The 22991-nt window shown below is 42.7% G+C and overlaps 1 protein-coding gene across 1 annotated transcript in view; it reads right to left on the bottom strand.

The window, feature by feature from the left end:
• BCAS3 (breast carcinoma amplified sequence 3) overlaps positions 1–22991 on the bottom strand; it is a gene marked incomplete at its 3' end in the record, with an annotated part of 109862 nt that overhangs the window by 50370 nt on the left and 36501 nt on the right. The window contains exons 7-11 of the mRNA XM_009076225.1: positions 21848–21955; positions 18444–18520; positions 7769–7845; positions 6026–6109; positions 181–351 (exon numbers count right to left, since the gene is read on the bottom strand). Of these exons, the coding sequence (XP_009074473.1) occupies positions 181–351; positions 6026–6109; positions 7769–7845; positions 18444–18520; positions 21848–21955 (517 nt within the window). The remainder of the gene's footprint in view (positions 1–180; positions 352–6025; positions 6110–7768; positions 7846–18443; positions 18521–21847; positions 21956–22991) is intronic.

Here is a 22991-nt window from a genome sequence, read left to right as displayed (position 1 = left end):
ACTTTGGCTTCCTTTCAGTCCTGAGCAGGATTTGATCCCAGCTGTGTATGCCTGGAAAAGTTTCTGACCTAGCAAAAAAAACCCCTCATTTCTTTCTCATTTGCAACAGCACAAACCACATTTTCCCTGAGATTTTTTTTTGGGTGAAAACACACGTTTTGTCGCTGTGTAAACTATTACCTGTCCTTCTGCCACTGTCTCTGTGTCGATGATGGTGACAATTCCAGGCACCAGAGGACTCCGACGGATGTTGCTGTGGGCTAGGATCTCCTCCTCGGTGGCTCCTGAGGGCAGAGTCCCTGTGAGCTGTGTGACCACCTTCCCCACCATGGTAAGTCCAGTCTTTATCGTCTACACAAAGGAAGAAAACCAAGGAATAAAGTTCAGGGCTGTTTTGTGGATCTATCTGGAATTTTTTTCTTCTCGGGGCAGTTAATAACTTAAGATTGTGCACAGGTAAAATGGGTTTAGAAGTGATGTATCAGCTGCAAAAGGCTGGAGCAGAAACAGCTTGAAAAAGTTGTGCATCTTAGCAATTGGAAGTATTCACCTCTGTTTGGGAATACAATTTTCCTGGGAAAAAAAACATTTTAATGTTTAAACATTTTAGTCGTTTAATATTTGAAGTATTCCAGTTTTTCCCCCTTTCTTTAACTTTGTTTTTACTTATTCCAAGAGCATGGAGAGGCAGCAGGATCAAAGGAGGAAGCCCAGATGGGTATGTGAGGGCAGTGCTCATACACACACACACATAGCCCCTGGTGCTGATGCTGACACAGTTTTGTTCTCTGCACAGTGCAAGACACCAGGAATTTGGCCTTTGCTAGGTGTGACACACTTACTTGGTCCTCAGCATTTCAGCCTTTTGCAGCATTTCAACTGAGTATGGGAAAATGAGAAATGTCATCCTCAAGGTCCTGGAAAGGAGAACTCCATGCCCAGAGCAGCCACATCCCAGCACAACTAATGGGACTTTCCAGGCTCTGCATGTTTTCCAGCCGTGGGTTTGAAAACATAATCACCAGTTTTTATCAGCTAAAGATGCTGGAGATTGTTTTTATGTTGCTTTATTTTATTTGGAGAAAGAGGAAGATTAGACACAGTAGGAGAAATGTGGAGAGAAAAAACAATCCCAACTACAACTTGCAATGTTTTCTCCTTGAATCAAGGACTGTGCCTGATTTGCCTGCGAAGAGCTGAGCAGATTTATTATGCAATATAAATAAGAACTAGCAAAAGAGATCAGAATGGAATGACACTGTAACAAGCCAATTCTTAACTAAAAAGACAAGCTAAGCTGCCTGCTAAATTGCCAAAAAAAAAAAAATCCAAAAAAAAAAAAGGCCCAGATCCCAGGCTGAAACCAAGGAGCAGCCACAAATCAATTGCAACTGCTTTGTTTAGTGCTAAAATCTCAAACTGCAGTGATTAGAAAACACATTAGTGTTCATCAATTAGCAGCCAAACGTTTTGTTTTAATAATTCATGGGAAATGACTTACACAAAGTCTGTTAGTGTGTTGTCAGGAAAACCTCTGCAGGGCCAACAGAACCAGGCGCCACCGGGTATCGATGGGCAGCCCAGCCAGGAAGCTTGATTAACCTCTGAGATGCCTCAGCTGATGGACTCACCCCATTACTGCTAATGGAGATACTTCCACTTAAAATCGAGCCAGGCCTTGAGCACAGCAATGGCTTTGGGGTTTAAAGTCTTTAGTAATATCCTGCCATTTGTTTCTTGTTATTCCTTTTTAGACCCGAGCGACGGCAAATGAGAATAAAACGAGTTTTACCAGTGGGTGAAAAAATGTAACATAAAGGAGATATTGATAGCTGAGGAATGGAGTTAAAATAGCCTCGATGCCATCACAGGGATGGGTTTCAATTTTCCTGATAAAAACTGACGAGGCAGATTTTTGGCTGATAGTGAAAATCGTATCAAGTGATTCGTTTTTATGGCAGGAAGGAGAAATCAGTAAATGCTCCATGGTAAAATCATAGAATCAACCAGGTTGGAAGAGACCTCCAAGATCATTCAGTCCAACCCTACCGTGGTCACTAGACCATGGCACTAGGTGCCACATCCAGTCTCAGCTTGAAAACCTCCAGGGATGGTGAATCCACCACCTCCCTGGGCAGCACATTCCAATGCCTGAGCACTCTCTCCCTAAAAAATTGGGGTTAGCTCCGAAATATCAGTGCAAAACCATTACAGCACTTACTGCCCTGTGCTGTGTGTACATTTGCAAAAACCTCCCTGGTAATCTTTAACCTTTCCCATGCCATATCAGCTGTGCCCTCCATCCATTAGGGCTAATGACCTTGCTCTCACATAAGCTGTTAGTCCTCATTAAGAAGTTATCAGGTAACAAGAGAAAACAGATGCAGCTTTTTTTGCTAAATCGCTTGGCCACTATAGGATTAAAAGATATGGAGAGAGAATCAAGCAAAGAAGTTATGAGGTGAGAAGGACTTGGTTTATAATTTGATGCTAGATGTTTGACAGGCCAAATAGGTTAAAAGTTTGCAGTGTCCCAGTTGCTTTGGCACTGATGGGAACCTGCCAGGGAAGTTTGCTTGGAAATGAAATGAGAATACTGGATCCAGTTCCCTTTGGAAAGCAGGTCTGCACATTGTGCACACACACATGATTTACAGGCTCACGTGTACCTTATCTGCTTCGAAAGAACTGTTCACAGTCATGTCAATATTAAAGCAATACGTAGATTTAATTAAACTAAATGTATGTGCTCCCAGCTCGTTTAATTGAAAAATAAGTACAACTTTAATGAGCTGAAAAGAATTAAAATGCTTCTTTCAGTGCCTGTTAGGCTGGTTTGTTCCAACAAAGGCCTCAGGTCCTTTTAGTGGCAGCACAATAGATTGTTCCTGTTTCTCATAATAGATACATTTTGCATGGTTTATTTGGTTGCAAATGAAAAAAATCTATAGAAAGCAGAGAGAGATATCAGAAGGATATTGTCTTAGGAGTCAACAGTATGGAAGCCTCACACAATCCAAACAAAGTGAAGGTTCAATCAATTAGAGCTTTAAGTTCAAACTAAATGTTTGTTGAAATGTTTGTGCTTTGCAAAGAGGTTTTCCTTTCCTGCTCTCGCCCTGTGTTCTGAAAAGAGGGAAAACAGGGAACAAACCTATTAGGAAATTCATCTTAAACAGCAAGTTTAGGTGCTGGAGATCCCTGAGGATGGGGAAGGTCTGTGTGAATGAGCTGGGACGCGGTGGGGTCAAACCAACCACGGACACATAAGTGTCTCTTCCTAATTCCACTTCTTTGCTGCATCCAAAATGGATAAATATGGATAATGCCAACAAGAAAATCCACAGTGGCTGCTTATCTCAAACCAAGCACCTCAATATTCTCCCACTGCCAATAACAGAGTTTGTTCTGAAAATTAATCTGCTTCCCTTCCAGCTGGAGTGAAAATAATCTTCATCCCATAAGGAATATTTTCCTTTTTTTCCCAAATGCATCCATTTTTATCTTTGCTAATCATTAACCTAAATGGGAATATTGACACATTTTCTATTTCCTTGGTCAAATGACAGGAACTATCAAAGCTTTTAGAACATGAACAGCTTAAAATCCACCAAATTGAAAATAAGAGATTGGGCTGGAAAAATGAGAGAGAAACAGGAAAAAAAATCAATGTTCAAAATAGAAATCTTCTAGAAATTACCAAATTGAACAGGAAGATGATGTGAAGGAATTCTTCAGACTGGTAACATTATAAGAAGAGTTTTGGCACCAGCACCAACCACCCCAACAGGATCACAGTTCTGACCTCAGTAATCTGGGCCCACAGGGACCTTCTAACCCCCGAGAGAATTGAGGAGGAAGTTTATCTGCAGCACAGATCAACACCTCCCAGTGAGGACAAACCCACTGGTCACCAGCAGGACATGTCCCAGCAAAGGGAAAACCATTAAAGTCAACATTCTGTAATGCCATGGAGATCTTCTGGAGAGGATCTGGAAGGCAATTCTCAAAATTGACTCTGCTGAAGTGACTCTTTGCTGTCAGCTTTTTCTCTTTTGTCTGAAGGTTCATTCCCTTCCTTCAGTAAGAAAATTGAAGCCAAACAGAGAGAGGCTGTAACCCAAGCTAATCTGGTGAAACAAGAACTGCTATGGAACCACTCCTGAACCCAAAGGCAGCACTGCAAGGAAAAGGACTTGGCTTCCCAAAAAAGCTAATTCCTCTGCTGATCAGAGCAAAGGAATCACAAAGCACTGACAGGACACAGCAGCAGTGGAGGTTTATAAATGCAAACTTACATAAGGAAGGAGTAGAGTTGATGCTGAGGCAATGAGATGGCCAAAGAGCCACAGATATTTGGAGCACCCACTTGCCAACAGGTCAGCCCTGCAGTTAGCACAGAAGAACACTTGCTGGCCAGCCAAGAGCCAGAGAAATCACTGAGCACTGAAACACTGCAGATTTACTCTGAGCAGTCAGGTAACAAATTCATACACTAAGGCTGAGATATACTCAAGAGCCAAACTGTGCAAATATTTAAGAGTATATTATATTAATCTCGTCTATTGAGCACCAGCTCACAGTGAGGAGCACGAGCAAAGTGCTGTGCAAACACAAAGTAGTGCAGGGACTGTGCCCTTAGGATTATCTGCTTCTCTCACTCTCGCTGTGAGTTTATCCAGAGGCTAACAATCTTTTCTCTCCTATGATTATAAACATGGTTTATCTTCAGTATCCATCTCCATGATACAATATCACTACTTCAGTGTGATAAATTCAGCTTAACAGCGGAATTCCTGGATTATGATCCTTAGCTAGTCCTGCTCAGCAGGGAAGGTCAGCAGCTCCAGTGATCTGCTGGGAGGATTTTACCACATCTGATCAAAACTGGCTGATCAGGCTAAGCCAGTGGGTTCTTCCAATTATCCGTGCTATAAAAATCGTGTTAATGATGCTAAGATTGTAGGAGTTTGGGGAGATCTCTCCCCACACCTTTATTTTTGCTCTGCTGGTGGTGAAGGCACACAAAGATCCAATGAATCACCAGAGCAGCAATTCCAGTTCTCTTCAACAATGTAAAAAACTGTGATTTTGCTCCTCCTCCTCCAGCCACGCTGTGATTGTGATGGACTCTGTCTGTTTGCATGTTTTGCTTTCACATGAGCTGTGTCTCTCTGTGGCTTCTCCTAACTGTTGTTTTCCTCAGTGCCACTGAGCTCTCTGCCCTGTGCTGTCATTTCATGCCTATTATTAGGTTTGTTTTGTTGTGCCTATCAGAAATGAAAAGGCTGGTGGTTACAAGGAAAGCTTGTAATCAGCACAGAGCTCACCAGGCAGTGCCAAAACTCGCTCTGTGTGTGTGTTTGTGTGAGAAAAATCACAGTTTGGCACAACGCTGCAGGCAAGGAAAGGAGCTGTGAAGGGAATAGTAACACAGAAGTTGTCCATACTCTGGTTGAAGATTTTTCCAAGCTTTCTTTTGATCCTACAAACCCTCAGACATTTCTCTGAAAACTGAGGGATATTAGAGTGTCATCTGACCTAGGAAAACGAGGCAAAGGAACCTATGTGTAAACAGTCATTAATAAGCTTCAAAGAAGGTAATGAATTAGCTCCAGTACTGTGCTGTCATCCTTCAGAGAGAGTCAAATGCACAGTGCAAGTGTGTTGGAGTCCAAAAAAGCACCAGGCACTTGTAAAGTCACTTTTCACAACGCTAAAAGACTAATAATTCACCGTGTCGATGTCTAACCCTACAAACTCGTGCCATTACGAACAGCCATTCACAAATCCATTTTACTAGGACTTCCCTCCAACATGAATAGCTGTTCATAACAAATACAGCTCTGAAAGATCAGCTGAGGAAGAGAAGCAGTTGGGGGAGAAGCAAGTCAGAGCTCTGCAGGACGAGGAGCTCCGGCGCAGAGCTCAGGGAGGGGGTGATGCCACACAGCACAATTCAGCAGGGAAACCTAACAATTCTCTTCCACGATAACCTCTCTCCCAGAGCAGATGATGTACTCACTTTGGCAGCACTAATGACTGTGGCAGTGTAAGACTGAATGTTGTCTCCACAGGCTCCACCACGGGACTGATGGCATCGGATCAGCTACGAGAAGCAAAGACAGCAACCAAGTCACTACTATTAAACTACACAAACCCATACCCCATTACCATAGCTCTTATTTATCATGTACAGTGGTGTGTTTTTTTCCCCCTCCCAAGAGCAGAAAGCCCTGCTGAGACACTTAACCCCTTTTTATAATCTTCTGGGTGCCACCCAGACTGTCGCGTCCTCCGCTCCAGTTTTCAATTACCAGCTGAGTAGTCACTAAGAATTCATAAACTCTGAATACGGTGGGATTTTGGGTCTGGCAGCACTACCACAAATAAATTTAAATAAATATAATCAAAAGCTTTAGCCATGGATATGTAACATTAAATATCAGCCATTCTAAGAATCCCAGTGTGGCTTTCTCCTCCTTTTTATGACGAGCGAGGAAAGAAACGACAAAGGCAAAGAGCTGCTTTAAACTCTGCCCTGAACAGATTAAAGGGTTTGCTTTATATTGCCTTGCTTCAACATGAGCAAATCAAAACAAGACTCCTGTACCTGCCAGCAGCCTCCAAAAGCAGGTTTTGCTTTGAACCCTAACTAACCATACAATCTGTGCTCCTGACTGAATAAAATGATACCAAACTGGAGGGATTTTGCTGCTTGCACACACAACGTGTTGCCTGGTTAGCTGTTTTAGCTACAAGAGTGTTTAAAAATCACTGTAAGATGTATTTGTTCCTACAGGCTTAAGTTTTCCTCCTTATATTTCAGCATCGAAGTTCCAATTAGGGAGAAAGGGAGAGATCACAGTGGATTTACCTGGGAACACACAAACCAGTTAAACTCCCTTTGTGATATAATTATTTTGCTGATCAGGGACTTCTATTTTGTCAGCAAAATACAACTTTTTAAATGCCAGGCTGACTGGTTTTCCAGCCCCAGTGGCAGGGAAGGCAAGGCCTGAATTTGGGGGTAACTCAGCTGTGCTGGAAGAGGTGTAACAGCAAATATATTTTTTTGTAAAATCTGTCTCCCTCAGAACTCAGCTCTGGGAACAGCTATTCCACTCACAGGTGGAAGGGTGAAAAAACATCTGCTTTGAAAGAAAAATAAGGCATTAAAGCTGAATTTAGACTTTTCAAGCTATAAATACACAACCACTTCCCTGAGTCAGGGCTGGGTGAAAGGAGTGATCAGTTCTTTGCTTGGGAGCTATTTTATTTGCCTCTAAAAGTAACAATTATTTAAATATTTTCCTTTTTTTTGCCCCTAACATTTCCCACAGAGATGTGGACATTTTAATGCTATTTTCTAAGCTCTAGAGCACATTGCTGTAGTGCTGCAGACAAACCCATTGGGTCAGTCCAGACTCAGTTTCTCCAAAAAATATCTAGGAAGTGTTGTGCTCACCTTCACAACTGTCTGTTTCAAAACACAAAATTGGGTTGATTACTGAGTTACCTCACTGCAGACACGAGTTAATGTCTGTCCTCTCTGCCCAAACATATTCATGCCTTCCATGAGCTTAAATCAAAAGTGCAGAGTAAAGATGTGAGCTATAAAAATACCTCCTAATGTGTCATTTTAATGCAAATCCTCTTACAGATCTTCTTTTCCACACACCATTTTTTTTGCCTGAGACTTTTTTTTCTTCTTCTCCCCTACAGACACAAAACCTCGAAGTTTTTTTGGCTTCAAACCTTCCCTTACCTTATTTTCTGCATAAGCAAGCCAACGGCTTCCAAGAGCAATAGGGTTCATGTTTGGCCCTGGACAAGGATAACAGCCTGAAAAAGTTGGAAAACAACATTCAGAAACATCTTAACGACTTCTCACAAAGAATTTCACTTATTGCCAAGAAAACAAAAAGTCCAAACAAAAAAACCTTTCAGTTGCTAATATCACTCCGTGGCTGCTTTGCATTTTTGTTCCTGGAGATAAGGCTGTGGTTAGATGAGCTATTTCCAACAGTTAATTATGTGTAAATACTCGGTTCTCCTTAGGTTTGCAGTTTTAATGCCATTTTGAACCAGGGGGGTGAGGGGAATATTGAAGTTTGACTCGATTGGGTTTGGATCTTCACATCTGAATCGATTTTACTCGATGGACATTCAACTTTTGCTGAACAGTTTGTTCTCTTCAAGCTCTTTGGGATGTTTATTGCACGAAGGGGTGGATTGTGCTTTTGGTTTTGATTTTAGTAGCTCCATATACAAGTCCTCAGCCCCTCAAAATGCTTTTGGTTTTGATTTTATAATTCTATATACAAGCCTCAGCCTCTCAATATACTTTTGCACACACTTTGCTTTACACAGTGAGAGAATTCCCAGTTCCCTTTAAATCAGTGGCAACATTTCCACTCTTCTCCTGCTTTTCATTACCTCTGTATTAGCATGAAATATATATATATACACACATGAGGCTGAGCATCAAATAGAGAATTATCCCTGAGGACTCAAAGGTGAAAACAGCTATTAGTTCTAAGAGACAAAATAGCTGCAGATGAAAATATGGCAAGGCTTAGAAATGAATCAGGCTCATGTTAAATGGCATTTAATTGATGAAGTTTATAATATAGAGGGTTATAAAATTTTAGCAGTAGTTCTAATAAATATTTTGGGAGGAAAATAACTAATTTCCATGTCAAAAAAAAATCTTTTCACGTGAAAAAATCAGGAGGTGAGAAGATGGGGGAAAGGAGGAGATTCTCAAGCAAATGGTGAATCTCAGTCTCCAACAGTTCTCAGGCTAATAGAGTCAATTTAGGAATTGATATTCTCCCAGTGACTGGCCAAGGAACAAAGTGTTGAGAATCTTAGTGTGTCTCACTGGAAGGAGCCCTGGGCAGCTGGTCCTGTCCCAGCACACAATGTTTTAGGAGAACACAAACAACACAGCTGCAGTTTTTAGCACAAAATCCTTAAGAAAACCAGAAATAAAAGCAGGCACAGCCAGCTGAGCTTCCATGTGCCTCAAATCTCTCATCTCAGCCTCTGACACTGCTGTGCCAACCACAGGAAGGAAGCACAAACCGATCCCTGCGAACACCTTTTCGAACAGACCTCAAAATAACACCAATGTTTAGTGAGAACAGGGCTTAGAGAAGTGCAGGGGCTTTGTTTTCACTGCTGGCAGAAGAGAGAGGAAGGTGTGAACACGCTGGAGGGAGTTGGCACTGCTGTCTAACACCACCTCGATGGGGTTTGCTGTGCCTGCCCAGAGCTCCAGCAGCACCAAACAGCTCTGGATCTCCTTTCTCAGGGCCCAGCAGTGAGAGGATTGCAAAATCCAAGAGATCACAGCAAGCTATTTCAAAGGTCATAAAGCAAAGGGAAGGAGAGAAGCAGCAATTCATCCAATTAAACCCATCTCGGGCCGGGAAAGCAAACCCAAGTGAGTATTTGGTAAGGACTTATCACCGCCTTGATCTCAGGAAGGAAAACGAATTCTGAAGAGATGATGCCACAATTGTTATTGCATTCCAGAAGTGCATAAAATGTGGGTAGCCAGAGCCTCTTAAGGAACAAAGCAAGCAAAAAAAAATAAAAAAAAAGGTTGTAAATACAGCCCTGGGTTGTAAATACAAACGTGTTCTTCCGATGACATTATAGATCAGCAGCAGTGAGGACTTGGCCTCAGCTGCTTCTTATCTGGGTCAGGAAAGGCATTCAGGTCCCCCAAACTGATTTTTTTTCTTCTCTTTTATGTATAAAATACAGCATTAAAGCTGTCAGATGATCACCTTCATCATGTAAATCTCGACAGTGACTTGTGCTTCCCAAACTCCACGAGTGCCTTGGAACATCCCTGCAGGAGACTAAAGGAGTCTCAGCAATTCAACAACATAGTAAAGAAATAAAAAATAAAGGAGCTGTTCTCAATTACTTGAGTGAACTGAAGTAAATGAAGAACTGCACAAAGTATTGCTCAGATCAAAAATGGATCGTATGGTAGAAGAGATGCCTAGAAAAGCTGGGACTGCGCTCCCCAAACCCACTGGTGCTGGTTTGTTCCATGAACTGGGCTCAGTCAATCAGGCTCCACACACAAATCAGCCAGTTCTAAGAATAAACTCCACAGAGGTCAACAATTCAGCTCAGTCCTAAACTTTACTCTCCGACACGAAAAAAAAAAAGAAAAAGAGCTATTTCCTCCCTTTCTTTTCTTTGCAAGTCTCTGCATTTTGGAAACTTGCAGCAGCACAAGGATAAACAAAGGGTTATACTTTATGGGAAGGAAAAGCAAATTGTTTTTCTGCTTTCCAAAAAAACAGCTGGAGTCAGCAGAACATCATCTAGGAGGCAAATGAAGAGACAGCGCGGCGTGACCCGTCGGGCTGGGCCACCCAATCCTCACCAGCCTCACTCCCTTAAAGATTAACTTCTACTAAACTTCCAAACAACAGAGGGGAAAAGCCATCCTAAGCACTCCCAGCAGCAACTTCAGCGTGTTTACAGCAGGAAGGAGCAGAATGAGAATGCAGAACTAACTGTCAAGAAGACCAAAGTTTCCAAGTTTTAATGACAGTATGGAGAGGTCATCCAAGAAAAGATCACTCAGGGAAAGTCTTTCCAAAAGGACAGCAAACCAAGCAAGTACTAAAAAACATCTGACCTTAGAATAAGCTTTGCTGGGCCTATCTCTCACAGAAATATAGGTGAAAACCTACTGGAAAGTACAAGTTTTTGAGTACAATCCTCTCCCTCTGAGGAGGAAATACACAACTATAAAGCTGTGAAATAAAATCAGAAACAAAGTGCAGGTTTTTCTGCTCATTTGGTGCCCAAAACCTCCAACTGGTGCTGCCCTAAGCAACACTGAGGGATAAGAAATGGGATTCAGGCTCCTTCCCAACAGGGACTTGGCTAACAGCATCCCTGTCCCTCATATCCTGTGCCTTGGTTTTCCCATTTCCCATTTTACCTGCAGGGAAATGGTACCATAGATAAATTCTTTCACCTTAAAATTCCTTAGTTTTTTCCTTTTTTTTTATAACTGAGTTATAAAATGATAATCTGACAAACTTGTGCTTATTTGGATTCAAAGATGCTTTTAGCTTACTTGTTGCTGTGCTGACTTTATGTATTTGGTTTGACTGAGAACACAGGAACCTCAGAAGTTCAAGTTCTCCAAAGAACTACACAGATGTTTGCTTAGTGAGTGAGTAAAAAACATCTTTATTTTACATCACTTTTCAATTACTACCTTTGTGGTAACTATGAGAACCTCTACCACCTTCTGGAGTCTAAAATAAACCAAATCAGCTCCTCTACCTTCTCTGAAAATTCACACTCACGTCCACTTCTCTGGCTCTGGATCTTTCCATTGGTCTTAAGCTCCTACAGAGAGCTAAGCCTCCAGTCCTCCTCTTAAATTGTTTTCCAAAAGCTCATCCTGGAACTTTGGTAATGGCAGTGTGAACGCACAGACAGCAGCCAAGAGGAGAAAGGCAACACATTCCTCTCCTCCCACTTTGCTTTTAAACAAACAGCACATTGGGAAAATGCTGTTGAGAGGAACAAAGTCATTACAAGCCATGTCAGCTAGGACAGAGTTTAAGCCAATAAATCACACAACATGCCACTATTAAAACTTGAACCATTTCTTCTGGGGCAGCTCCTCATCAAACTTCACAGCTGTTTTGCTAAGGAAAGCAAAAAAAAAACATGTAGCTACACCAATGAGTATATACATAGCCCCAAAGGCTCAGGATGGGATGGAGAGTTGGGGCTAAACACTGTAGGGATTCCCAATATCCAGAAAAACTTGGCAGTTGGCTACTTCAGATCCAAGCACATGAACTTTGGAATCCCACAGGCAGCTGAGAGGCTCTTTGGGAGGAGCAGAGCTGTGCATGTTATCCATGACACCACTCCAAGATCCAAGAGGATCTCTGGCTGTGCCCTGGGTGTCCTGTTCGCTCCAGAGATATGGATCATGGGGGTAGTTTAATAACAATTCCCCCCCAGAAGGGAGAACTATCATGGTTCAGGCTGCAATTTTTTCCACTTAGACCTTCCTTGGAAACATCCTACAGAGCTAAGACAACCTTACCATGGCAGAGGATTCACAATGTGTAGGGATAGGCAACAGGATTATAAAATCTTCCTCAGAGTCTGTCTCTGCTCCCAAAACTATGGAAGAAGTGGCATCTCTTAGGAAGGAGGGACATGCCATTGGGATAGGATGCAGCCAGCACACACATGGAATGCTGGTGAGGGCAGGATCACCTGAGGAAGCAAATTTCTGGATAAACCAGGAATTTTCTGTTTCAGTGCATGGAGAAGCTCATTAAAGTGACCTGTTCCACCTTAAGTGCACAATGTTTTTAAGCACAGTTTTCTCAACAAATTCCAAGAGGAGTAACTCATCCCAACCCAAATTATTTGCCTCTAATCATGGAAGGGATTTGCTGGATATCACTTCAAGAATCAGTGCTATTAGGTATTTTCAAACAAACTGTTACAAGGACCCACTAAACCTGTGCTACCTCTCTGTCACTGGAGCTAATAAACCATTTGCCATCTTCCCTGGGTCTTACAAAATTCCATAGGAATGCCATTCCAAAACTGCATCCTTGCAGGCCCAAGCAGTCAGCAAACAGCTCCATGGCAGAGAGCAATAAATAACTGCTGGGGTGATGCTGTTCTAGCACAAGCATTGTTTATTCCAAGCAAAACAAACCCTATAAGTTGTTTTATCTAATATTTTTTGTTTGCCTGGGTTGTTATTTTAGCATCACCGAGCAAACTAGTTTTGTTGTTGTTTATAAACTGTAGAAAGTCATATTGTTTATAAATTCCTCTGGGTTCCTCCTAGATGAAAGGCCCTATGTAAATGTTAGTACTCTCACACTGCCACAGACTTTCCAAAACTCTTCTATTGTTCTTGTACTTCCTTCTGTTTAGGGAGCACCCATAAAACGGAGCAAACCAGCAGGATCCACCCCACTGGGGAGTCAGGTTTGCCCTCCAGAGCCTTTGGCTTCTCTCTTCTTGGTTTTTGAAATCAGAGTGCCATTATTGCTACTCAAGCAGCAAAGAACAAACCTTCCAACCTTGATGATTCTATGACTACTATTGTTATTTCTACACAGATCTCCTTCCCTGTCCACTCTATCGTGGCAGTTTTGGACTTTGATGATCCTAGTGAGTCCCTTCCAACTCAGGATATCCCATGATTCTATGATTTTACTGTTACTCCAAGACCAATCCCAGAGCTTTGACTAAAAAAGAATCTATGTGTCCTTTAATATTCATTAGGCCTCAGTGTTTCTCTTAGCACAAATCTGACTGATTTCAGGACAATATTTAATCTCAGGTTTACTTGCTTTGTCCAGAGACTTGGACAGTGATAAATAACAACATTACCACAGAGGTTGTTGTTTCTGTGCAGGACACTGTGAGTAAAATGGCTTTTTTTGGCCTTTCACATGAAGGATTTGGGTGCTTCAGATAAAAATAACTTGGAGAGAAACAAACTGTTTCTCTTCCTGTGCTCCAGCTCATTTTTAAACCTGTCAAAGGCAGAAGATGTGACAGATAGACATCTTGGGGACTGACTCCTGTTCTGGCTTTTTGCAGCTCTCCTCGTGTATTTACACTTTCCTGCAATAGAGTAAAAACCTCCTGCAAGCAATGAAGACATTTGTTTCCACAAATCTACACCAGGGTGCCCTGAAGATCCTTCAAAGAGTATTTCAGCATTATCCTGTGAGACACTGATTCCCACAGTCAGGAAAAAAACACCCTTAGAAATCAGAGTGTTAAAAAGGAAAAAAAAAGCAGGATCAAACCAACATTTCTCAGGGAAGGCAGATAAATATGACACCAAGGAGTGTATGTTCATACATATGTGTGTATGAGAACAAAAAGTGCCTATAGCCATTCCCAGGAACAGACCTGGCTCCTCTCCACTGATCAAGGAAATAGAGTGACTCAGGATCTGCCTTCCCACCTGCCTCGAGGACTTTCAATCCAAGCTGAAGATCTCCCCCACGGACACAGGAATCCTGTCAATGATTCTCCAGTGTGGGATAACCAGGAGAAAAGCCACTCCCTGGTCACAGCTGAGGAGGGACATGTACAACCAGAGCTACTTGAAGAATGTGACTCTTCAGGCATTAAACCTTTTCATAAGACACTCAGTGTTCAAAGCAAAGAGCCCCAACTGCTCCCTGTGTGCCCATGAGGGAAAGGAATCCTAACACAAATGGCCAAACAAAAAGGCTGAGATGATTTCCAGATCAGCCCTGAGACAAACTGAACCCACCAAATCATTCCTGGTGTGTGAATGTCAGTGAGAAGAGGAACACCCAACCCAAACTGCAGATCAGAGCATCAAACCCCCTTTGGTTTGGGGTTTGTCACTTTGGGAGGTGCAGGTAGGGTGAATTTAACATCTACTGAATAATTTTTGGCTTGTGGTTAGACAAGTCTTTGGAGACTTTAGATACAATAAAGTACTCTGACTAAAACCTGGAAAATTACCTCTTAGGGCTCTGGCTGTACAGCATCAATAGAAATGTGGTGCCAGCTAATGGCTGCAATAACTGTCTCCATCCCTGGGGAATAATGGATGGAGGATATATCAATATGAGGAGTGGAAGGGGCAGAGAAACTGAGCAGGCACTCGTTATCGGACACAGAGATGATGCCACATGCATGATGTTATCTGTGATAATCTTTACTCAGGGCCCAGGGGGTGGGAAGGATATTCTTTACAGGGAAGAAAATATCCATCAGGTCATATTCATAATCATCAGCGTTGCACGAAGTAAGCATTTTTGGAGAAGGGTTGAGGGAGCACTGATGTAATAGAAATCAATGAAATTCAGCTTTTCTGCAGCTATTGTTTAGAGCAAAGTAGGGGGGGAAAAAAAACACAAAACCCTGTGCATCAATTTGGTGTCTGATTGTTGAGTCACGTGCAGAGTTCAGAGAGAGGCTCTGAGGCAAAGCTGAAGTGAACCACAACAAAACTCAGTTATCAATTTCAATCCACACCTTGAGACAACCAGCAAAGGAAACACGTTCTTAATAGAAGCATCCAATGAATTTTTTTTTGTCAGCACTTAAAACAGTTTAGGAAGTGAAATTCCTGCTTGGCTTTATCCTCCCCTTGGTGCAAGTCCTTCCTTAGGGAGTGGAGCTGGGGAGAACAGAGTGAGGGATGGGAGTTCTCTGCTGACTGATGCTCTGCCTTCCCTGAGCAGACATTTAGAAATCAGAGCACCCCACAGGGTAGATTATGGGATATCCTGGTAATTTTTCCACAATAGCTACAGTCTGTTTTCCCTCCACGTTCAAGCACCTGTCTTAAATTCCCTCCCCAAGCCTGGAGCACCTGTACCCTGAGGTTTGGTTACAAAAGGCACAAATAAAACGTGTTGGCTCTTTGCCATCCGAGTCAAACCAGCACACTTCCATCTAATCCCAGGCAGGGGGAAAAGAAAGGTTAGTTCTGTGTCAGATTTGCTCAAGGAAAAATCAGGAAACGCAGGAGTTAAACATCCCAACAGCAGCACAAACTTGACCATGTTCTACATCCTGAATATTTTATGGTATATTTATTGTAACAATATATTAAGCTACACATTCAACCACAAAAACAAAAACAGAGAGACAAATACTCCTCATGTGCAATGCAGCTGCATTAGCATTTCTGAGCAACTTCACAATTCCTGACACTGCTTTTAATTGTGTATTCTGCATTTAATTTCCAGGTATAAAGAGGCAGCCAAATGGGCCAGAGCTGCTGCTTAATGATGTTCGGGTTTCAGCTGTCTCAGGGAGGTTCTGAGCCTCCCACACCACTTGGCTGATCCAGAGGGAAGATGTGATTTCCACATCACCACCAAATCTTCTGGAACCAAAGGATTTTCTTTTCCTACAGTGCTTTACACCCCAACAGAAAAGGCTTCAAAGAGCTTGTGATCATCAGTAATATTTTCACCTTTGATGCCCTCACTTCTGCCCAAAAGCAGCTAAGAATCACAGCTGAGAATCTTCCTCACGCTGACAAATTCCTGTGCAGCCAGTGACATCCTCAGAGCCACTGCCCAGCAAAGGGGCACCAGGATGAGTCCTCAAGGGACACAGGGATGCTCCAATCAGGGAAGCAAAAAGGCCTGAAAGGATTTTTCTGAGCTTCCTTTTCAGGGATTTCTATTTTTTTCTATTTAACTGGCACTGCCCCTTAATAAATCTTAAAAACAAGGCAACAAGAGAGCCCAGTTGTGGCCAGTTGGCCCAGGCCCAAAACTCCCTGCAGCTAACTAGGGAGCTCATTTACATCGAATTTCAAACACATCAGAGTAACTTAAGCCTTTAAAGACACACTCTGAGGTGGAAGAGATTTCAGCACATATGAAACGTGAAAGCTTAGACAAAGCTTTTCCTGCAGCCTCCAACATGCCAGAGCACAACACCCACCTGGGAGCAGGAGCTGCTGAGCTGCAAAGTCCTCAGGACAACTATTCCCCAGCACAGGGCCCAGAAACACATTCATCCAGAGAAAAAAGCACATGGATTTGCTCAGTCACTGCTTCAGTGGCCACCACCAAGCTGGAGGTGACAGGGCAGGGCTGTGGTGGCAGCAGCTCCAGCTCTTGGAGAGTCCCAAATCACACAATCATAGGATCAACCAGGTTGGAAAAGACCTCCAAGATCATCCAGTCCAACCCTACCATGGTCACTAGACCATGGCACTAAGTGCCACATCCAGTCTCAGCTTGAAAACCTCCAGGGATGGGGAATCCACCACCTCCCTGGGCAGCACATTCCAATGCCTGAGCACTCTCTCTGTAAAAAACCTCTTCCTAATAGCCAACCTAACCCTCCCCTGGCAGAGCTTGATTCCCTTCCCCAGCCTCATTGCTCTTCTCTGGACCTGCTCCAGCACCTCAATGTCCCTCCTGAGCTGAGGGGCCCAGAGCTGAGCACAAACGTTCTGTGCCAAACTAGGGTGTCCTGAACCAACCTTGGGAGCTCAGAACTCGAGCAAAGTTTGAGCAAATCTTGAGCTTCTTCTATTAAAAACACAGCACAGCTCTTGATTCCCTTCCCCAGCCTCATTGCTCTTCTCTGGACCTGCTCCAGCACCTCAATGTCCCTCCTGAGCTGAGGGGCCCAGAGCTGAGCACAAACGTTCTGTGCCAAACTAGGGTGTCCTGAACCAACCTTGGGAGCTCAGAACTCGAGCAAAGTTTGAGCAAATCTTGAGCTTCTTCTATTAAAAACACAGCACAGCTGGAGAGACACACTGTGAGTAGTTTCAGGAGGGCAAATCTTGAGCTTCTTCTATTAAAAACACAGCACAGCTGGAGAGACACACTGTGAGTAGTGACATTTCAGGAGGTTGGGATTTTTCAAGTAATTTGGGCAATATCTCCTAAAAGTTTCTTTTATCCACTTGAAATTTCACTGCTTTTCCACAGAAATGCACTGCAAATCAAAGTCCTGGTTAGGGATAGGGGAACTCTGTCCTCAAAGCACAGGTCAGTGGGTTCACTTTTACAAACAAATTGCAGTAGCTTTTTTAAAAAGAAAAACAAGAAGATAACTGGAATAAAAAAAAAAAAAAAGGAAAAAATCATCAAAATACACATTTAACTGAGGTAGGTTTGTTTACTTTTGATCTAAAATGAATGCTTCTACCCCAGTTCTCTTCAGTGGAATAAGGAGTGAGGAACAGAAGGACACACATCTTTTCCCATTTGGCTCTTGTCACTGAACTCCAGCAAATTCCCAGTATCTTACATCCATGGATAGGAAGAAACTGACACCTATTGGCAACTTTAATATTACTGCACAAAGCTGCAAACTCTCCCAAGAATCAGCTTCTCCTGCCTAGATTTGTCTTTCAATACAGAGAGAATAGAAAAAGACCATTTAAAAGTTTTCTAATTGTGACAGAAAATAGGTCCAGAAAATTTCAGAGACTCCTTTTTTTTCTGCCCTTTCCAAAGCAAATGATGACCTGCTGGAGCTTTGGGACCTAACAAAGTAAAGGCACATGAAAAACTCAATGTGCTTGTGCTGAGGAACACCCAGAAATAAACAGGGGGCAGGTTGCTGTTGATGTGGGTTTAATTGCTGCTTGTGTGTATAAAAGTCCAAACCTGAGGCCAACTGAACCCAAGGATTTTGCAGCTCCTGATGGATGTCAGTGTGGGTGACCTTCACACAGGGAGAAATCAAGTACAGCAGAAGAGTCAAATATTCACAGGGTTTGAGAGGGGTTTTTTTAAGCAACAGATTTCCTGAAATTCCAACTGAAGCCATGGAGACCTGTTTGGAGGATTCAGACATACAACAAACCAAACAATCTGGTTTATCTCTCTCCACCACCAGAGCAAAAGGTCTGAGCCCAAAGTGATACCTACTGGTAACGAAGAACTTTTTGGTGAAAGTGCAGCTGTCAAAGGCAGCAATTTTCTCCTGCAGGACCACCACAAGTATCCTGAAAACACAGAAATGGAAGGTGCACTTGAGACATTAAATGTCTTGGTTTAAAGATTCAATACCTAAATGTAATTATTTCCAAAGCATCAATAGAAGCTCTCCAGTGACAAAGTGCCAGGTCACCAGGACCTGGCAGTTATTGAGGAGTCTCTCTCCTCCCAACCACATAACCTTCAGTGCAGGAAGTACACAGACCTGATACAGAACAACACAGCACATTTATGATAGACCTCCTGCAGTAAAAGCTCCATTAAAAAGAAAGAATGGAATTGCAAAGATCCTGAATCACTTTCCCTGCCTCAAATAACAATCAGATCATGCAGAGGCAGAGCAGCAGCTCAACCTGAACCAACCCCAGTGCTCATTTATTCAGCCATTTTATTCATTAAAAAGCAGGGGAGGGTTTAACAGCAAGAACATCAGCACACACAGAGTTGAGCAAAGCAGGATTTGTGTCAATTAGCAAAATGAGAGGGGTGTGATTATGGATTCACCTAATGTTCTACACTTTTATTGTCTATACCTGCTCATCACCTGAGACAGAGACCAAAAGGACATGGTAATTAGGCAGGAACCACTGTGCTGCCTAAAATATAGAGTGAAGCCTCTTGGAAGGTTTATAGGCAGGTTACACCTTCTCCCACAATGATCACTCCCCCAGACCAAGTTCTTAAAGTCCTGACATGACAGAACCACCTGGGAGAAAACTCACCAGCTATATGGAACATTGAGCAATGTGCCATCATTAATAACCTGATTATTCTCTCATTAGGAGACTGGAAGACAGTACTTTTTTAATTAGCTGACAGTATGGAGCATCATTAAATGCTGTTCCAACAGTTGGAATTGTAAAGATGTGATGTGGCAAAAAACTGATCACATCTCTCAGTGACTGGAACACACAGCTAATGCTTCATGTGAACACTCTGATTGTGTGTGAGTCTGGGAAAATCACCTGCAAAGAGGTGATGACTCCCATCAGTCCCAACAGTGTCTCTGGGTACAGGTGATGCTTTATCACTCAGCACCTTGTAACTCTGTTCTCCCTATTTCTACCTGTTCAGCCACAGGACACTTCATTTTTCCCATGAGAGCTCAACACCTGTAAGATTTTGGTGAAGGACTAGACTAAAATCACAATCTATACCTTATCAATTTGCTTGTGGATGAGTTCAGAGAGATAAATAATACAGTTTTAGTTAAATAACACCTTCCAAGTGCTTAAACAGAGACAAAAACTAGTAAAATGTATCAATTCTGATTTTTACAATGCCTAAATTAAACCTATGAATAATGGGAAGATTTAAAGTGTGCATATATGTCTATATATATCACATATATATAGAAAACCTATGGATATGTGACAGGAATATTTGCCAATCCTGTAGATTTTCGTTTTCCCCTCCTTGCAGACACATAACTTCCTGCACAAATGAACCCTCCCAGGTGGATGATTCTAGAGCATAAATACATAAATAATAGGCAGTTCTCCCTTCTTTCTGCAGCTCCAGTTATATTTCAATTCAGATTTTGGACTCCCTTAGTCTACAGCACAGTTAACACACCTTAATCCTTGCACTTGGCCACATCTAATGCATTTTCAGTCTGAAGCACTGAGCTTCCCTGGGATAACAACAGGATCTGATGCATTCCAGAGCAGCAGCTTCCCTGGATACAGCCACACAGCTTTGAAGTAGCTTTTCCATCTTCTCCACTCAGGAAAAGAAACATTAGCACCTGGAAAGACTTTTTTAGTTGGGAGAAACTTTGAAAGACGGTTTGCCTTTCGACTGTTTTTACAATTGTTTTTTTTCTGCTGCTCAGAGGCCAAGCTGGAAAGATTTACTGTCATCACACTGGGCACAAGGGAACTTTCAATTTTTCAAGGGACAGTTGCACAGATAAGTCCTGAACTGCTCCTGACAGCTTAAAGGAACAGAGCTCTCACCAGCTCAGCCACTCCAGGGAGAGGATTTCGTGACACAACAATCACAGCCACATCCTACAGCTGATGGGGATAACAAAGACCTCCAACCTTTACTTCTCTAAGTGTTCACACCATCAAAATACCCCCATCAGCAAACCAGCTGTGGAATTAAAGGTGTTTGTCCAGTTGTATTTTTCCTCTGTTACATCTACTTGACCTAAGATCATCATTACATTTAGATTTTGATGGTCCAATGTCTGTTTAACAAAACCTTTGTGGCTTCTAAAGGGGTTTTTAATTCACTTGGTTTCATTTATTTATTTTTATTAGCAGTTTACACTGCAAACTTCCCTTAGCTGCACAGGTTTGCTCTGTCCTTTGTGGCCTTCACACATGGTTACTCACTGCCCCACAAACCAGGCACAGAAAACACATCACTCTGATGTTCTCCCATTGATTATTTGTGTTATTCTCCACCTTCCTGACTGCAGGACCATCAGTTCTGGCAAGCAAAAATGCATCTCCACAGAAATGCACTGATTTCTTCATTCAGAGCTCTACCTTCACCCCAGGAATGGGATTGCAGCACTTCCCTAGGGCACCTGAGGACACAGTGACTAAGAACAGTAATAGCTGGGTGAGAGGAACATCAATGTCAGCAGCACAACAACGGCCTTGGACCAAGTCACTGCAGCAAATTCTCCCACCAGCAGTGCCAAGGGATCAGCAAGATCCTCACACAGGGATCCTGGGATTTCTCTTCTGCCTTGAAAGAATGTGGCAGACTCCAAGGGTGTTCAGTTTTGTGTGTCTGGGAGAGACAAAGGTTTAGCTCAGAGAAGCCTGAACTCATCGTTCCGTGGCCACAACAGTCTGAGTTCTGTTTGAACTCTGATCCTCAGCCTTCAGAGCCATTTGCTGTCAGGTATCAGGCTGTGTTATCCCAGCTAGGAAATGCTGCTCTGTTATTTGGCTCACTGGAACATTATTCCCTGTAACCCACACACTGCAGCCCAGGAAATTCCTGGATGTGCAGGAAGGCAATACATGACAGACCAACAGAAGACACAGAAGAGAGACATAAACTCCTTAGTGCTCCATACTGTTAAAACTCTCCCTGATCCCATTTCTGGCATGGATAAGGTGGATGATGGAGGATTTCCACGATTCCTGCTCACCCTCATGACAACTGAAAGAAGCTTAAATGATTTCAGATGCAAAATGGTTTGAGCTTCTTAAACAAAAGCCACTGGGGAAGCATATTGTCAGAACCAAACTGGAATATCCCTTGAGCAATGGAGAACCAGAGCTGTGCTTACAGGGAAGACAAAAAAATTGTATTTCTTACTGCAATTTTCCAGGTCTCACCCAGGAGGAAAGCAGAGGAACCAGCCTTACCTTTTATTGCAATGCAGGTCATAAATAGGAGTCTTGAACTGGATGGACTTGACCATCTCTCCTGTCCTCAAGGAATACAGATCCACACAGCAGTAGGGTGGGCTGGTGCTGCAAGGGATGGACAAACAGATTTTAATGGAAAGAATTAGAGCTTTTAATTATTATTGAATTGTTTTAGCCTCCTTACCTCATTTAGCATGCTAAAGGAAAAAGCAGCAAATCATTAAGCTTGGAAAAGACCTCCAAGGTCAATGTGTCCAACTTTGGACAAAAGGTTTGAACTGGATGGACTTGACCATCTCTCCTGTTCTCAAGGAATTTGACTTGAGGTCAACCTTGGACTAAAGGTTGGATTTGCTCCAGCAGAATGCTGGAGGACAGAGGGTCAGTGTAAGCCTTCTCACTAAGGGAAGGGATGATGAGAGCTGAGTTATCATCTCCATGATCATGGCCATGAACCTGCAGTGTGCAGCTGATTATCAGCACTTGGTTTCCTGTGCCACAAATAAGACTTCAGAACCTCAGCAAAATGTAAGCCATGAAGTTTTAGACCATGTTCTAGTTGAAAAACAACTCCACAGGGTAAGATTCTACTGAAGGGAGGACTTTCTTCAGCCTGAATCACATGGCTTGGCCTGATAGGGACCCATTACCCAGAATTTACATTACATCCCTGATGGACTTTTGTTTGAGCTCTGCAGATCTTTTCAACCGCTTTGGGTGACTTTTATCATTTCAGCATAAATAAAACTCCGAGGCCATTCCTTAATAAAAAGGCTGAGTGGGAGAAAGTGCTGAGTGCTGCGATAGGGCCGAGGAAGGTAGTGGTGGAAACCATTTTACAAGCTGAGGAGAAGCTTTGATGTGGCAGTTCTGTTCCATAACACCTTCTCTCCCCTCCAAGAACGCATTAAAATCTTGGCTACTCCTGGGTCAAGGGATATGAAGGAGCACAGACTGCCAGCTGTACAAACATCTCCTGAGCATTGGGAGAAGAGGGTGTTTCCCCTTGCCCATATCTGGTTTATTTTACAGACTTTAACACAATTCCTGCCACAACACTCACTTGTCTTTTGGATCTGCTCAAGCTGCTCCAGGATTTTCTGGAGAGTTGGGAGTACAAATACTAAGTGTTTACCTCCAG

This window comes from Acanthisitta chloris, unplaced genomic scaffold (assembly GCF_000695815.1).
Source record: "Acanthisitta chloris isolate BGI_N310 unplaced genomic scaffold, ASM69581v1 scaffold15076, whole genome shotgun sequence".
In the NCBI taxonomy this organism is placed as follows: Eukaryota; Metazoa; Chordata; class Aves; order Passeriformes; family Acanthisittidae; genus Acanthisitta; species Acanthisitta chloris.
This window is presented reverse-complemented; position numbering and strand designations above follow the sequence as displayed.